The 17,747-nt window shown below is 43.2% G+C and overlaps 1 protein-coding gene across 4 annotated transcripts in view; it reads left to right on the top strand.

The window, feature by feature from the left end:
- Nucleotides 1–17,747, top strand: part of Dnhd1 (dynein heavy chain domain 1) — a 76,125-nt gene that overhangs the window by 6,796 nt on the left and 51,582 nt on the right. For 2 of the 4 annotated variants that reach the window (XM_074084803.1, XM_074084805.1), the window contains exons 8-10: nucleotides 9,042–9,198; nucleotides 14,218–14,472; nucleotides 14,575–16,115. In XM_074084803.1, coding sequence (XP_073940904.1) covers nucleotides 9,042–9,198; nucleotides 14,218–14,472; nucleotides 14,575–14,754 — 592 coding nt within the window. In that variant the 3' untranslated portion in view covers nucleotides 14,755–16,115. Of the gene's footprint in view, nucleotides 1–9,041; nucleotides 9,199–14,217; nucleotides 14,473–14,574; nucleotides 16,116–17,747 lie in introns of those variants that run through there. The other 2 variants (XM_074084813.1, XM_074084810.1) reach the window with 2 other exon arrangements.

Below are 17,747 nucleotides of genomic sequence, written 5' to 3' on the forward strand. Positions count from 1 at the left end.
TGTCTTGGAGTGCGGGAAAATTTTGCTAAAGGGCGGGGCTGTTATTGGGAATGGCTCCATTTTCCAAGAGGTGAGGCCTGAGGATAAAATGGCCACCGATTTATAAAATGGAGCATTATTGTTCTATCATTCCCCCATTTTTTTCTTTAATAATGATGAAGGTAAGGGCTGAGGATGGGGAATTGGGGCAAAGCATTGGTCTCTTATCTGCTTCCTGCTGGTAGGGGGCATTGTATGAGGCGGGATCCTCAGGCTCCTGTGGTGTCCTGGATGGGGCCTTCACAGTAGTTTTTCTGGGTGGTTTTGGAGAGGTTGGTATCCCTGGAGGTACAACTGGTTAAATTTTTGATTAGCAATAGCAAACATGTGGTCTAAAGGAAATCTTTGTACTGTTCTTATGATAACAAGGGAGGAAGCTTAAGAATATGAGAGCAAGAAACATAGGCATTAGGATGGGCATTAACCAGGAGAACCACTGTGAAATGTTATTCCCTAGAGGACTCCAAGAGTCCTCCAATTCCCTTCTTCATTTTTCTAATTCTTCCTGGAGTTGTCTAATTTTATTTTTTACTACTCCTGATTGGTTAACATAGAAGCAGCACTCTTCTTGTAAAAACAGGCAGAGACCACCCTTCTCTGCAGTGAGCACGTCAAGGCCTCATTGGTTTTGGAGTACAACTGAGGCTAGGGAGTCAAGTTGTTTCTGTAAGGTTAGGACGGACTCAGCCACTGTTTGAAGATCACTTATCAATTGATTAGAGCGTTTTGGGTAGTAGTGGACAGAGGTTCCTATTTCCACAGCCCCTGTTACCATTGCAGATGTTATTCCGAGGGTAGCTAACAAGGGAATACCCTGAATTGCCCTTTTAGATCGAAGGCGTGTGGTGAAGGGGATGGGTAGGTCCTGACCTTCTGTAATAATATCCATGTCAGGAACCAAAAATACCGGAGTGTAGATGCCCTTCCAGGCTTGGGGTAAACAGGGGTATACACTCTGACCGCATAGAGAGTCCCAGGAATGAGGGGGCAGCAGATATTGTTTCTGGTTTTGTTGGCCGCCCTAGTGGTGTGACATTTTTTGGCCACCAGGGAGCCTACCTCAGCTATCTCTGAGGAACTCTGCAGGCAAAGAGGGGCTGGATGGGGAGGGGAACCGGGGAAAGAGTGGAGGCAGTGGGCCTTTTGGTGAAGGAACAGTTTAAGGGAAAGGGTGTGGAAACGTTTATGGGGATGGAGATGACCTGAAAAGGGCCAGTCTGCTGACACATCCAACAACCACAGGCTACAGTAGGATTGGTGTGGTTGAGTAGTTGATAAGTGGTATTTATGATCTGGAGGAGAAGGGTTTCAAAGAGGGACATCGTGTATAATGGAATTTTGAGAGGCTTTCTGGTGGAAAAGAATAAGTTGTTTAGTCTTTGAGGTACCTGGGTGTGGAGGACCTTCCTGAGGGCCTCATCCTGGACTCTGCCTCCATCAGTATACCAAGCTGTGAGAGGTAAGTCCAGCATACCTGTTGCCCCCTCCTCCCGTGGCAGTGGTAGCCAGCATGGTCACCTTTCTTGATACCCGTCCAATATTTTTTATTAAGTTGTTGGCATAAAGTGGCAGTGTTATAGCATGCCTTTTACATGATGGAATATGCTGTAAATGGCTGGCATGGGCAAGGGGGGAGGCCCCAGCTTGCAAAAGTCCAAGCCATAAGAAAGAAGAGAGCACAAGGAGTAAGGTGCACAGGGCGAGGTATCCAAAACAGACAGCTGCACGATGGGGCCATCTCCACTCAGGGGGAGAAGTTGCCCATAGGCTGATACTTAGGAGAGAGGGGACGAGGACAAGAATTACCCACAGAAAGGGATGGAGTGAAAGCATAGGTGGTGCAGTTTACAATAAGGCAAAGAGAATGTTGGAAAATGAATAGATTTCTGCAAGAGTAAAGTCTGAGAGAGTACTTTGGAGGTGAAGGTTGGCTATCCAATCTATGAAGCAGGGGTAAAGAAGGTATGAGAAAGGAGGGAGGCTGATTGTATTGGGAGATGGGAAGAGTAAAATCTCAGAGTGGAGTGTATATAGGAAAGAGTAAAAGCATGGGCAGGCACTGACAGGAAAGAATGGGAGGGGGGAAGTATAAAGAGTGAGTAGGCGAGATGCCATGTCCCTAGGCATAGGGCTCCTGCCTATGCCCCGGGAGTCTCCATGGGTGTGTCTCCGTCTTCTAGGATCTTGGGGAGGCAGGAGATCTTTATTTTTGTTGGTCCTGTAAGAAGAGATTGGTAGGTCTTTTGTGGGGCTGCCAGTTTTAGATTTTGAACATGTACCCAGGAGGGAAATCCTGCTAGCTTAGCAGCCATAGGGGTGGTGAGGATGACCTGAAATGGGCCTCTCCACTTTTCCTGCAGGTGGCTGGGTACTTTTTAGATAAACCAGATCTCCCATTTGGAGGAAGGGAGTTATTTTTTGTGGTGTCAGAGTGCTGTGGCAACTGATCATGAGTATGAGACCAAAGGAGAGAGCAAAGAAAAGTGAGGAGAGGATTGAGGAGAGTGGGGGAAAGTTTAGGGGGTTCTGGCTGAACTGTGATAAGGAGGAATGGACAGCCATAACTTCAAAAGGGGGGAGAGTTTAGTGAGGAGGTGGAAGAAGCTGGGGTAAGGGGGTACATGGCCAATTGGGATGCAGTTTGGAGGGCTGCCCACTTGGCCTCTGTATCCACTCAGTTGTTTCCTCTGGTAATTATGGAAGAATCAGTTTGATGGGCTTTGCAATGAGTAATGCCTACCTGGGAAGGGAGGCGTGAAGCCTCTAAGACCTGGGCTATTAAGGCAGCATTGATAATGAGAGTTCCTCTTGTAGTTAGGAATCCCCTTTCCTTCCAGATAGCAGAGTGGACAATAAAGTGTGAAACACATTTACCGTCAGTGTAAATGTTGACAGCTTTGTCTTTTGCCAGGGTTAGAGCTCTGGCCAGGGCAGTCAATTCTGCCCTTTGGGAAGTAGTACCCAAAGGGAGAGGGCATGCCTCAATGATGGCAGAATCAGACACAATAGCCTATCCAGCTCTTAGCTGTCCATTGTGAACAAAGGAGCTGCCATCAATGAACCAAGTGTAGTCAGCCTGAGAAAGGGTGCCCTCCTGAATGTGGTCTGGGCAGGGGAGGAGCTCCTCAAAGATCTCAGGGCAGGAGTGAACAAGGGGTGTTGAAGAGAGAGGAAGAAAAGTGGCTGGGTTAACTGGGGAACACAAGATGAAAGTTAGGGGGGGGATCCTCAACCAAGGCCACCTGGAGGGATAGGATATGGGAGGGGGGCATAGAGTAAAGTCCCTTATATGTGAGGAGTTCCAAGAGGTTATGGGGGGAGTAAACAGTAAGGGGGGACCCAAAGGTAAGCTTTTTGCTTTCTTGGATCAAGAGAGAAGCAGCTGCCAGGGCCCTAAAGCATGGGGCCCATCCCCTGGTAGTGGGGTCTGTTTGGAGAGGTATGCTACTGGAGTGAAGGGGTGCCCTATGTTGTGTTCCAGAACTCCTAGGGCAAACCCTTGCCTCTCAGAAATGTAAAGGAAAAAGGGGTGAGTGAGGTCCAGCAGGCAAAGTGCTGGGGCTTGTACCAAGGCTTGTAAGAGGGTTTTAAAATGACCTAACACAGGCCGAGAGGGGTCCAGGGGCTCTTGGATGGGACCCCTGGATATCTCATTTAGTGGCTTGGTCATTAGACTGAAGTTGGGCACCCAGGCTCTGAGGTAGCCAGCCAGGCCAAGGAAGGAGAGAATTTCAGCCTTGGTGGTGAGGGCAGGGAGAGAGGCTAACAAGGCCTTATGATCTAGGGTGATAGCCTTATGAGAAGGGGAGATAGATAGGCTCAGGTAAGTCACCTGGGTTAGAGACAGTTGAGCCTTGTTAGGGGACACACGGTATCCCCTTTTTCCCAGAAAATTGAACAGAAGAGCAGTGTGTTGTTGGCTATCCTAGAGAGAGGAGCTGCAGAGCAGGAGGTCATCTACAAACTGGAGGAGTTTACTCAGGGAGAGATGGAGGGTGAGGAGGTCCGTAGCCAGAGCCTGGCCAAAGAGGTGAGGACTGTCCCGGAATCCCTGAGGCAAAACAGTCCAGATCAATTGTTGGGAAGTATGAGAATCTGGATCAGTCCAGGTGAAGACAAAGAAGTTTTGGGACTGTGGGTGGATAGGGATAGTGAAGAAAGTGTCTTTTAAGTCCAGGACTGTGAAATTGGTGGTGGTACCGGGGATGAGAGACAGGAGAGTGTAAGGGTTGGGCACCACAGGGTGTATAGGAGTCACTGCCACATTGACTGAGTGGAGATCCTACACCAACTGGTAAGACCCATTGGGCTTTTTTTCAGGCAGAATAGGAGTGTTATAGGGGGAGTGGATTGGGCGAAGCAGGCCCTTAGCAAGAAGCTCTGAGATGACAGGCTTTAATCCCTGTAAGTGGATTAGAGAAATGTGATATTGAGGTTGGTTTGGGAAAACAGAGGGATCCTTGAGAGTAATAACAATTAGCTCATGATGTGTAGTGACTGCAGGGTTTTGGAGGTCCCACACAATGGGGTCCACCAGCATAGTGGGTAAGGGCAAGGGGTCAGGAGAGGCTTGTGGAACCAGGGCACCCATAATGGCAAGGAGGGGCCGTGAGGATGGAGACAAGGGGTTAATGGGTCATGGCTTAAGAGGGAGTGGGTGTAATGTGAGAGTGGCCTGGAATTTTGACAAAATGTCTCTTACCAAGAGTGGGGTGGGGCAATTAGGGAGGACTAGGAAGGAGTGAGTAAAAAGTATATCTCCCAGTATGCAGGTTAAAGGAAAAGTCATTAAGGGCTGGTTAGGAGTTCCCTCCACCCCGACTATGGAGGTTAAAGAAGTCTTGGCAGGTCCCCAGAACTCCAGCAAGGCAGAAAAAGTGGTGCTGGTGTCTATGAGGAGAGAGATAGGCCTACCATCAATGATGGCCTTTACCATGGCTCCCGTGAGGTTATGGTTGTCAGGCCTGGGAGTCCTGGGCTCCATCAGTCATCAGCCATAGTAACCAGTCCTAAAAGATCAGTTAGGGAGGAGAGACAGTAGTGGGGCTTAGACCCTGTGCCTTGAGGGAGCAGTCCATCGCCCAGTGGCCCTCCTGTTTGCACTTAGGACATGGCCCCGGTGGGCAGCATGGTTTAGGACATGCACAGGCCCAGTGTCCATCAAGGCCACACCAAAAACATGGGTTGGGAAGTGTTCAGGATTTTTCCTGGCCTCGGGAGTTAGAGGTCGGAGGCCTTTGTCAAAGGGCTTGTGCCAGCATCTGGAATTCAGTCTTATCTCTCCTCTCCTTATCAGCCCTTTGCTGTTCTTCTTGGTAATTATAGACCTTGAAGGCCACATTTAAAATTTCAGCCTGTGGAGTCTGAGGGCCATTTTCCAGCCTTTTAAGTTTTCTTCTTATATCTGGGGCTGACTGGGAGATAAAGTGGGTCATGAGAATGATTGTCTCATCCTGAGTTTCAGGGTCAATTTTGTATGGTGTTGTAGTGCCTCTGTGAGGTGGGACAAGAAACTAGCTGGATTTTCCTCTTTTTCTTGTTGAATTTCTCTGAGTTTATCAAAATTAACAACCTTTTGGGTCATCTTTTTTAGTCCTGCCACTAAACAAGTAACCATCTGATCCCTAAGTGTTCTGTCACCGGTTTGGTAATTCCAATTAGGCTCCTCAGTATGGATTGCCGCAGCTCCTATAGGATGGGCGGGGGTGGTGCAGTGGATCTCATCTGCATGTGCCCTAGCCATGTCCCAGACCCTGTGTCTCTCCTCTGGAAGGAGGGTGGAGGAAAAATGAGATAGATGTCATGCCAAGTAAGGTCATAGGATTGAGCCAAGTATTGGAACTCTTTAACATAAGAATCTGGGTTAGTGGTGAAAGAGCCAAGGTGCTTTTCTATCTGAGAGAGGTCAGCAAGGGAAAAGGGGACATGGACCCTCACAATGCCTTCCACTCTGGCCACTTTCTGGAGAAGGTAGATGGAAACTGGCTGACTGGGGAGTCCGTGAGAGTGAGTGTGTGGGGGTCTCATGGGATCCTGTGATTCTGGGTGGGCAGAAGGACGGGTGGAAGGGTGGGCTGAAGGAGGGGCAGAAGGAGGGGCAGGGGAAACGGTGGAAGGAGGGGAGGAGGGGAGGGTGGAAGGAGGGGCGGGGGCTGACGGTTGAACAATGGAAGCTAGTTTCTGATAAGGTGGAGGCTCATTAGCAGGGTCAAAAGAAGGGAAATTTTCAGAGTCAGGAGGTTCAGAAGAGGATTTGGCTGGTTTTGAGACTGGTTCAGAGGCTAATAGGACCTGTGCAGGGGAACAGGAAGTACAGAAGGGGGGTGTTGATGTGGAGATAAGAAAAGGATTGGACATAGGGAAATTCCTTCCATTTACCAGTGCGCTCACAGAAATTGTATAAATCCCTTAAAATATTGTGATCAAAAGTGCCATTAAGTGGCCATTTGGAGTCATTGTCTAATGGATATTGGGGCCAGGCCTGATTACAGAGAAAAATGAGCTTTCAGGGCTTAAGATCGGGCGTGAGGCATAAGGGCCCAAGATTGGCCAGAAGACATCCCAATGGGGAGTCTGAAGGAATTTTGGGTGGTCCAACTCTCCTGGTGAGGCCTGACCTGAGGAGAGATATGGCAGGCATCCCCGAAATATTAGGTCCTCAGGAGAGAGAGAGAGGGAGAGAGAGAGAGAGAGAGAGAGAGAGAGACAGAGAGACATGTGGAGCACCCAGAGGGAACGTCTTCACCATGGGGGATCCACAGTCCCTAGGTGGGAGCCCGGTTCCCAGGGATGGGAGCGAGTCAAGACCTAGTGCTAGGATTTTGAGGAAATGAGAGAGAGATCACAGCTCTACATGAGAGGAGGACTCACCCAGAGAGGACCTTGAGGGAAGATTGGCCAGTGGTAGATGGTGGTTGCAGGTGCGCTGGGGTGGAGGAATTTTGTTGTGAGCTAGTGAGGGAGCAGCGCTTTCTAGGATCGGGGGTTCTGGCAAGGCAGCTCTGGTCCTGGAGGAAGGGAATGGGAGTAGAGAGAGAGAGACCAGGATGGGGTGGGGGAGGCCAGGAGAGCAAGGTCAGTGCTGGGAGTGAGGGGTGAGGTAGGCTGGGAGAGCAAGGTCAGTGCCGGGAGCGTACCCGATCTGAGTCACGGCACCAAATGTTAGGAAAAATGCTGCTCACAAAGAAAGCTTACGAGAAAATCTCACGTCCAAGAGCAGGGTTTAATGACAAACACAAGCCGCCTGGCTGACCCTGGAAAGATGGCGCAGGAAGAGAGCGAGTCCAGGCCAGGCATGGCTTTTTATAGAAGAGGGAGGTTAAGAGGTTTGTGCATGTGCAGGAGTCCCTGATGGGGGTGGAGCTTCAGTGGAGCTTGTCTTAGAGCGCAGGATATTTTGCTAAAGGGCAGGGCTATTATTGGGAATGGCTCCATTTTCCAAGTGGTAAGGCCTGAGGCTGAAAACAGTGGCATTATTGTTCTATCATTACACCAATGCATACACACACACACACACACACACACACACACACACACATACATTTTGTTTTTTTTGGGGGAGGGTTCATTTGCTGTATTGGCGCTTAAACTCAGAGCCTACACCTTGAGCCACTCCACCAGCCCTTTATATGTTAGTTATTTTTGAGACAGGGTCTCTCAAACTGTTTGCCCAGGCTGGCTTTGAACTGGGATCCTCCTGATATCTGCCTCCTGAGCAGGAGGATTATAGGCGTGAGCCACTGACACTCGACTTTGTTGTTGTTTTGAAAAGATTGGTTATTCCTATTTTCAGTGCTTCCTTATCTTCCCTTCACGATGCTTTAGCCACTCTATTCCCAAGTATATTCTGTGATAGGAGTTCAAACTCAGATGTCTATGGGACCTGAGCCAGAGGTATTGAAGGAATACCATGTTTGGGTGCAAGCATTAAGAATCATGGGAACTGCAATCCAGAGATTGCATCTGAATAGGACAGTCACTACTCGGTTCCAACTAACTGACATTTGGGGAATATAGGTCCAGTGTGATTGGCCATCTTATTTTTCAGGATTTCTTGAAAGTCCACATTTTGTGGCAAAAGTTCTTAATTTTAACAACTTGCCTTAAGTTTTAATTAAAACACTGTGCTGGCCAAATCTTAGTAGTGCACATTGGAAAATGTTTCAGTCTGAATTTGACCCACTAGTTACCAGTTTGTAACCTCTGTTCTAAGCAGGTTCCATCCTCCAGTCTTGCCTAATTATCATGGCATAATTAAAAGCATACGGGCTTGGAAAAGTGAATATATCCAAATGTGATCCTGAAAACTAGTAAAAGACTTTACTCTTTGAGCCTCAGTTTACTGATCTGCAAACTAGTACACATATTTCTGCTACACAACTCTAATAAGAATTAAATGAGATCATATATATAAATAGACATATTCAGTGTTTCTTAGTAGGCATTGAATGAGAGAATAAATGACACACACTTGGCTTTTCATCCTTATCCTGGTCTTCCTGTCTGCTTGTTGGGGTTCTTTTAGGAATGTTTAAGAATCATCTCTGAGGAAAATGAGGAAAGTGGGTAACAGAAGTGAGCTTCCTCAGGGATGGTCAGCCCATAGAGAAGTTGCAGTTTCATCACTTTTGATCCTAAGACTCATTTGTCAATCTAGATTTTTAGGGCCTTCAGCTTCCCTTATTCAAGGAAGAAAGTCTCTTTGTCTTCTCTCCTAAGTCAGAACTTGGAACCTATTTGACCCTCCCGCCTGTCAAAGAGGTCACAGGTATAAACATTTGCACATACCCTGAACCTTTTCCAAATAATTCCCCAGTTAGCAACTCTCTGGGATTGAACTCTGCCAAAGAACTCTCAGGAGGAAGCTGTTACTGTTGGTCACTGGGAATATGACAACCTTTGTAAACATTTCCTTAGTCTGGGGTGAGCTGAGCTGGGAAGAGATCAAAGATGTCCTAGGAGGGAGAGATGGGTTTCCTAACTAGCTTATTTTTTGATTCCAGGCTTCTGCAGGAGCTACACTGTGTGTCCTGGATACCCAAGGATCCAGATAAGTGCTATGAGCTGCTGGACCTGAAGAAGGCTCTAGCCAAAGAGAAACACAAGGCTCTACGGTTACTCTGTCACTGTCTGAATCTCTGTACATCCATTCTTCAACTGGTAAGAGGGTCCCATTGTTGTAAACCTTTTCTCCAAGCTGAGCGCCCCAGAGTTCCTGCCCTCTCTTAGTTAAGTTCCTCCTGGTATTCCCTGTGCAACCTGGACTCTGCAGTGCGATCAGAACCACTATCCCGCCCAGCAACAGCTGGACTGGAATAGATAGGTCAAGAAGAGGTGAGCACAAACTGAGAGGCAATCTTTCTATAAGGGTTGATCCTGGTCTAGGAGAAAGGAGGAAAAAGAACATAACAATGTTTCTTTTGTCAGTTGTTGTGGTGGCCTTAGGGTATCAGTATACTAAGCAATTTAGGAATCCTGATCTTTCATGCTACTGGAATTATCTTTGATTCTATCTTGGACCTTTGGCAGGCCACTATGGGTAGTAGATGCATGCAAAAATGGAGACCTTCCTAATTCTCCCTACTTTGTATCTTAGGTGCACAAGTCATGTCTAGGGCTCACAAAGACCCTGTTGTGTTCTTGCTTCTTGCCCATGGCCTATTGTTATCTTTTGTTTTCAGGTGTTTCAAGCATGTGCTACTGAGGCAGTGTTAGGTGATGTGACCTTTGGAAGGTGTTGGGCCATGAGGACTCTGCCCTTACCCCTTTTTGCCTCTTTGCCCTTCTACCTTTTGCCACTTAAAGATATAGTGTTCCTCCCATCTGAAGGATGCAGCAAGAAGACTCTTAACAGATCTTGGACTTGCCAGCCTCCAAATCTGTGACAAAATACATTTCTGTTCTTTATAAATTACCCAGTCTCAGGTATTCTGTAAAGCAGCACAAATGAACTAGGACAATAGGTAACCACACTATGACTTGTGATTGGCATTTGAAGTGGCAGTCTTGTGGGACTGAGTTGTCAATCAGAGGAATCTGTAGCAATCTCCAGGTAGATAGTGCCAGAATTGAGGTAAATTATGAGACACACAAGTAGTGTTTGCTGAAGAAGTTTTTGGTGTGTGTGGGAAAACCTCCACACACCTGGTACGTTCAGTATACTGGGTGGTGTGTGAGAATAGGAAAAACACTGGTTTTTCCTAACTGTTAAGAGTTCTTTATACTTTCTAAACATAAGTTCTGTATGAAATAATGTGTCATAGACATTTTTCTAAGTCAGTGGCTTGTGTTTTCACTATTTTAATGGTGTCTTTTGATGGACAGAGGATTTTAATTTTATTTTCTTTTTTGGTACAGGGTCTCACTGTAGAACCAAGACTGGCTTCAAACTCTCTTTGTAGCCCAGGCTGGTCTCAAACCTAAAATCCTCCTGCCTCTGCCTCCCAAGTGCTAGGATTACTGGCATGCTCCATCATGCCCAGCTAATTTTCTTAAAGTTCATTTTATCAATCTTTTTTCATTTCTGCCTTTGTACCTCCAGTGTTACTAAGCCTTTTGGGTCCTGGTTTAAAATAATCTTTGCCTACCTCAAGGTCAGGTAGATAGTCTCTGATGTTTTCTTCTAGAAATTTTGTTACTTTCTCTGTCAGATTTAGGTCTATGATCCATTTCAAATTAATTCTGTGTATGGCATGAGATAAAAGTCATGGTTTATTTTCCCATTTATTATTAAGATTATCTTTTCCCCTACTTAATAGTGTTGGTGTCTTTTTCTTAAATAAGATTTTTTCTATCTGTGTGAATTTATTTCTAGACTCTATTCTGTCTGCTAGTCTGTTTGACTATATTTTTGTGTCAGTGGTAAACTTAATTATTCTAGCTTTATGAGGTTTTTCATCTGTTATTGTAAATCCTACAAATTTTCTGTTCTTCTAGATTACTCTGAGTGTTTTAGGTTCTTTGAAATTTCCTATAAAGTTTAGAATCAACTGGTTGATTTCCACAAAATTACCTACTTAAATTTTTAAGGGTTTGCTTTGAATCTGTAGATCAATTTTGGAAAATTGCTACCTTAACATTTAACTCCCTGACCATAAACAAGGATCTCCTCATTTATTTTGCCTTTTAAAATTTATTTTACCAAAAATTTGTGGATTAGATGTCTTGAACATATCAGATTAGATGTTTTACTAGATATTTGATGGAGTTTTTTTTTTGCTATCATAAATACTCTTTAAAAACATCATTGTTGCCTAGCATGTGCAAATCCTTGGGTTCAATCCCCACTTGAGCCACTCCACCAGCCCCAGTACTATAAAATAATAATGATGATAATGATAATAATAGACATCATTGTTAAAGGCTGGGGATGTAGTTCAATGATAGAGCACTTGCCTAGCATGTGCAAGGCCCTGGGTTCAATCCCCAGCACTGCAAAAAAAAAAAAAGTTCTTATGTAAGCCAGACACAGTAGTGCATATCTGTAATCCCAGCACTTCAGAGGTTGAGGTAGGAGAATCACAAAATCAAAAGTTCAAGGCCAGCCTGGGCTACATAGCAAGATCCTGTCTCAACCTTTCCCCATACCTGAAATTGTCTCCTGATAGTTGCTAGACCATATGCAAAAATTAATTCGTGGTGGATAAAAGATTTAAATGTGAAAGGAAAAACCCAAAAATCTTTTATAAGATAAAATGGGGCAATGTTTTTGTTATGTCAGGGTAGGGTGGGGTTTCTTAAAGAAAATATAAAATTGTAATATGAAAACAGTGAATTGTTTTATATTAAAGTTAAATGTGTATCATCAAAAACATCATTTAAGAAGTGAAAAGATAGGACTGGAGATGGGGTTCAAGTGGTAGAGTGCTTGCCTAGCAAGCACAAAGCCCTGAGTTCAAAACCCGATACTTCCCCTCTTCTCCCCCAAAAAAGAAAGAAAAGACTAACATATGCAATACATGGAGCCACTTTCTATGCTATTGCATGGAATGGAAAGAAACCTGTCCCTGTTGTAGTCACCATGAAGAGGCAGCGGTGGGAGATAGGGGATCAATAATCATCACAGTTGGTAATGAATTGTTTTAGAACCAATCTTATAATCAGTGCCGAGTAAATGCATCCTGCTGCCTTTTTTTGAGTGGGGTAGGGTAGGACTGGAGTCTGAACTCAGGGCTTCACCCTTGCAAAGGAAGCACCCTACCATTTGAGTCACACCTCCAGTCTATTTTGCTCTGGTTATTTTGGGGGTCTCATAAACTACTTGACTGAGCTGGCCTTGAACCGTTGATCCTCCTGGTCTCAGTCCTGCAAGTAGCTCAGATTACAGGTGTGAGCCACCAGCTTCAGCTTTTGCTGCTTACTAAAACAATCCATCACTAACTAAAAAACTAAAATACATTAGAAATATTGAAGAAAAAATGATGTAAACTGTTGATGTTTGATAGATATCCTTTCTCCTTTCACCAATACTCTGAATTCCTATTTCCTGGCCTGTCTAAAATTTCCATAGCACTTATTACCTTTTTTGCATACAATATGAATTATTCATTATATCTTTTGTCTGCAGCCTCCAGGGCAGATTGTTTTTATCGTTTCATTCACTGATGTATCTCTAGTACTGCTTATTGTCAGTGAGCATTAGCTGAATGAATGAATTTGCAAATATGAATTTGCATTTAAATCTTTTTCCAAGCAAAATAAGAACATTAGCACTCTCCTAATTCCTCTACTCTCATTCTCTCTACTCTTCCTAGAATTTGAGTTCTCGATAGCTATGAACATTCTTATTTTACTGCCTAGCCATTTAAAAGAAGAGTATATTTCCCAAATTTCTTTGCCAAATAAAGCTTCTTGGAGATGACTTTGTTCTCTTGGATTCCTTTCTCTTTATCAGAATGTACTATTCCTTTTTTTCCTCCAGGGAGAATATATGGATGATAAATTTTCTGAGTCTTTGTGAATCTAAAAATATCTTTATTCATCCTACAATTTAATGATACTGTGGATAGGTATAGAATTCCAGGTTTAAAAGAAACTCCCTCATAACTTACAAGTTATTTCACAAAGTGCTGTGTTATAAAAATGTATTGTTCTATTGTAGTAATAATTATTATTGTATGGTTTTTCTCCTTATTGGCCGGTAGGACCTTTCAATGTGAGGTGTTACATTCTTTCTACAAACACTGTGAAACTTCTGTATGCTAGGCATTTTGTTAATCAATTAAAAAAAACTGAATTAGGAATGGAAAATGGTCCTCCTCAAGGAGCTTAGAGTGTAGTGGATGAGTCATACAAGTTTCTAAATAGTGGTGGTGCACTGAGGGCTGCGAAGTGGGAAGCATTAGGTATTGAGGGTATTGCTAGAGCACCTCACCAAGTCTGAGGACATGTTTAGGAATGATGTACCTTGCTTAGGGCTTAACTGGGTCTCAGAATACTGAGATTTGACTTTGTAGACAAAAGAAATACAATCTGCAGACATCAATCATTTCTAACTATGAGTTCCTGAACCATCATAAGGAAGAGTAGAGCCGCAAGAACCAAGGGTCCATTTGGCCACGCACAGCTTTCTTGTGTCTGCATTACATTTTTCATCAGGATAAGGTCAGAGACTTGACAACTTTTGAAAGTCTTTGTAGATTGGGAAAACTAGAGCTGAGAAGAACCCACAAAGAGGTTCCCAGGTTTTTCTCACATTTCCCCTTCCTTAATAGAAAGTCTATGTCAGTGCCCAGAAATAGATTCTACTAGAACATAAAGCAGTATTATGTTACTCAGCAGGCCACATCACCTAGGCCTAATGGTTACAGTCCATATCCTGGAAATAGTGGCTGAGTTTTAGCCATCTTTGTCTGTCCTGTACATCATGATGCTCTGTATATACATAAAAACAAAGTTTCTTTATGAGTTGAATCCTGGGGCAGCGGCAGAGGGTGCTTTCAATAGAGAGGCCTGGCCTATCTGGTTGGCACATTGTCTTTTTAATATATGTCCTCTGCTTTGCATCTTCTTTTATCACTTAAAAATTTCTGGGGTCAATCTCTACTAAAAAAGAGCCCTCTACATTCATAACTAAGTTCTGGGTTCCAGACACCAAGACTTGATTGCACAGACCAATGGGTGGTTGGTTTACTCTCCATCCTTCTGTCTCCGTTGAGTTTTCCCTTTCTACCCTGACAGATTCATGAGGACACATACCACATGCAACAGGGCCTACAGGAGCGAGTGCAAAACTCCCACAGGATCAGAAAAGGTGAAGGCTCCATATACCTTCAGAGGGTACTGCGCCAGCAGCTGCAGCAGAAGCTGAAGCAGACAGAGACCTGGTTGCTACATCTGGGAAAGTTTGCCCGCCTGATCAACTACATGATTTGTCAGAACCTTGTTTCAGTCTTGGAAGATGAAATAACCTCTTTTGTGGCCAATATTCTCCAAGTGAGGTGGTGGGTAGAGGTGGCAAGGCAACCAAGGGAACAGATAGTGGAGCATGTTTACTGAAATCTAATCCTTCATCCTCTCCTGATCTTTCTTTTACAGGCCCCTAGACAGTGCCCTTTTCTCTTATCACAGCTGGTCTTTGATGATTGTGGCCAGCTATCTCCAGTGCCCTGTATTGAAAATATGATCCAGATTCTAACTGAGGGCCTACAGTCTATCAAGGTCTCTGCCTTGCAGGTATTTTGGATTAGGCAGGGGGCTGCCTATAGAAATTCCTAGTTCCTCTGTGTCTCAGCCTGGTCAGAATCTCTCATTTTTTCCCCATTTCTCCCCCTTGTCTGTATCCTGGCATGAAAGGTAATGCAGTCTGCAGAACAGAAGACCCGCAAAGAATCCCTGTTTTATGAAGGTATTTAAGGAGACCTATGTAGGGGTAGGAAGCCTAGAAAGAAGGGAAGAGTGCATGTAGAGTGTGAATGGCATGGGAAGTGGACAGCCCTAGAAGTCAGGCCTTGGTGTGGATGGAGAATCTCTAACCTATGTACTGCACATGTGTGTTGCAAGGTAGCAGCGTCAACAGGGGTATATCTTTGTTCATAATTCATGTGCTTATGTATATGTGTGTGTAGTGCAGGTGTGGTTCACTTAAAACTCAGTAAGGTTTTTCTTCAGTGTCATAGTTGCCATTTATTTACTATTGAGTTTGATTGCTAGTTAATTTGCACTTGTTTGAGAGCTCTCTGGCTCAATATTTGCTTTATTTTCATAGCTGCTTTTCATTTCACATAAAGTAATTCATTAGCATTGTTGAGATATCATGAACTATCAATCCCTAACTTTTTTTTTTGTTTGGCTGTATTGGAGTTTGAACTCAGAGCCTTACACTTCCTGGGCAGGCACTCTACCACTTGAGCCACACATCTAGTCTAACCCTCAATTTGTTAATCATCATGGAGGAAACAAATCTTCATATTTCCTTTATGTATAGTACTGATGCTGTCACAAATAAAATCATTAAATGAATTCAGTCACATCCAACATGTAGATGCTTTTTTTGGGAGACGGAATCTGACTATGTAGCCCAGGCTGGCCTGAAACTGTGTATCCCAAACTTGGGATCCTCCTGCTTCAGCCTCCCGAGTGCTGGGATTGCAGACCTGTACTGCTGTGCTCAGCTTGACATGTAGGTACTTTGTAATTTTCCCATTTAACTAGTGTGTTTCGTTAAGATGAATGAAAGACAAAGTTAATTTTAGGAAACAGATGACAAGGAGGAAAAAGATTCATTAAAAGGAACCTGTATTTTTTTTAAATTGCATTTGATCCACTCTACCAGCCTTTAAACCACATTTTTTCCAAAAGTGAATTTCATTAATTGATGGAGACTATTGGTATTTATTTTAAATAGTGCTGTAGAAAGAGGAAAGACTCTGGAATCAGAAATATTAGTTTACTAATATTCACAGTGGAAATAACAAATATACCTAAGTTGAAGGATTGTTTTGAAGATCAGAAAAGGTAATGTGTCTAGGATAGTGCTCAGCACATAGTAAGTCAGGCTGTGGATCATATTTCCTTACTATTATTGGTATTAAAGACTTAGTTAAATTAGACTATTCACAACATTTTCTAGCTATATACTGCAGTAACTTCTTTTAAATTGTTTTTTAAAAAGCAAAAAAAAAAAAAGAGAGAGAGAGAGAAAGAAACCTTGAGTTTTTATTCTAAATTCTAGTATAAGTGCAATGTCTTTAATGTTGTCCCTTCCAGTTATAAAAGAGCAGTATAGGTTGATATGTTTGGGTATGAAATGTTATAATGTTTCTTATTTTCAAGTAGTTTAGTGGAGAGAAAAGATAGAAGGAAAAACAAAGCAATGTGGCAAAACATTAACTGTCAAATCTAAGAGGATGGTTAAGTGAGTTCGTAGTACGTTCTTTAAACATTCTACAAAAGAAAAGGAGATCTGTAAAACCAGATCTGAAAAAAAAATAATATTGATATGGTTGAGGAATCAGAGCCAAAGTTGTGATTTAAAACTTTCCCTAAATTCTTTATGAAAAATAGAGTCATTTTCAATAAGGTAAATATGTAGGTAGCAGATAAAACCCTACTGTTTAAGAAACATACATCTACCTAAGAAACCTTTACTGAAAGGAGGCAAGATTTGTATGGCATTGAACTAAGTTCTAAAATGATTTCTAAACCTCTTTTCACACATAAAAATATGAAAAACTCACTTATGATAAAAACTTAATACTGACTAGATTCTAGTTGCTGAAAGAATACCCAATATGTTAATAGGGACATACCCTCTATTCTTAAACTGTGTTCTCCAACCTTTTCCACAAAACGACTCTTTTTTTGGTGGTACTGGGGTTTGAACTCAGGGTCTCACACTTGTTAGGCAGGCACTCTACCACTTGAGCCACTCCGCCAGCCCTGTTTTTGTGTTGGGTATTTTTGAGATAGTGTCTTGTGAACTATTTGTCCCAGCTGGCTTCAAACCACAATTTTCCCGATCTGTGACTTCTGAGTAGCTAAGATTATAGTTGTGAGCCTGGCTCCACAGAACATCTTGATGGAACCAAAAAAAGAGTATTAATATTACCCTTTAAGGTCCTTGTAGTCTTATCACAAATTTTCAAAACAAAATATAATCAGATAATCACTTTTCTCATCTGTCAAATGTCAAGTTCCAAAACTATTAACCTTAACATTTTCATATATTACCTTTAGTATGACGTATCCTAGTAAGATCTTCTGAATATCATTTTAAATAACAGTTTTATTCACATGCATTTGTTATAAGGGGGTTTCATTGAGACATTTTCACATATGCTTACAATGTACCTTGATGAAGTTCATCCTCACCATCCTTCTCTTTCACCCCCTTCCCTCAGCTTAAAATGATTTCTACAGGTTTCATTGTTCACCTTTCAAAGTATATAAAGTGTATGACCCATATTCACCCTCCTTTAACCTCTCCACTCATCTACTTCCACCGCCTAATAGGACCTGTTTTACATTCCGGTCCTTCATTTTTTAAGTGTTCATTGTTCAAAAGGGGTTTCACCGTAGTATTTCTCCTTTACCCTTTACCCTTACTCCCTCATGTGAATACCTTTTTAATATTTGTGATAAATTTGTTTACAATGAAAAGAAACCAAGGATTGCTTCATTTTATTATAAAATATTTTCTTTTTTTGAGACAAGGTTTTACTATGTAGCCAAGCTGGCCTTGAACTTGCAATCCTCCTGCATCAGCCTCC

Source organism: Castor canadensis, chromosome 1, assembly GCF_047511655.1.
Source record: "Castor canadensis chromosome 1, mCasCan1.hap1v2, whole genome shotgun sequence".
Classification (NCBI taxonomy): Eukaryota; Metazoa; Chordata; class Mammalia; order Rodentia; family Castoridae; genus Castor; species Castor canadensis.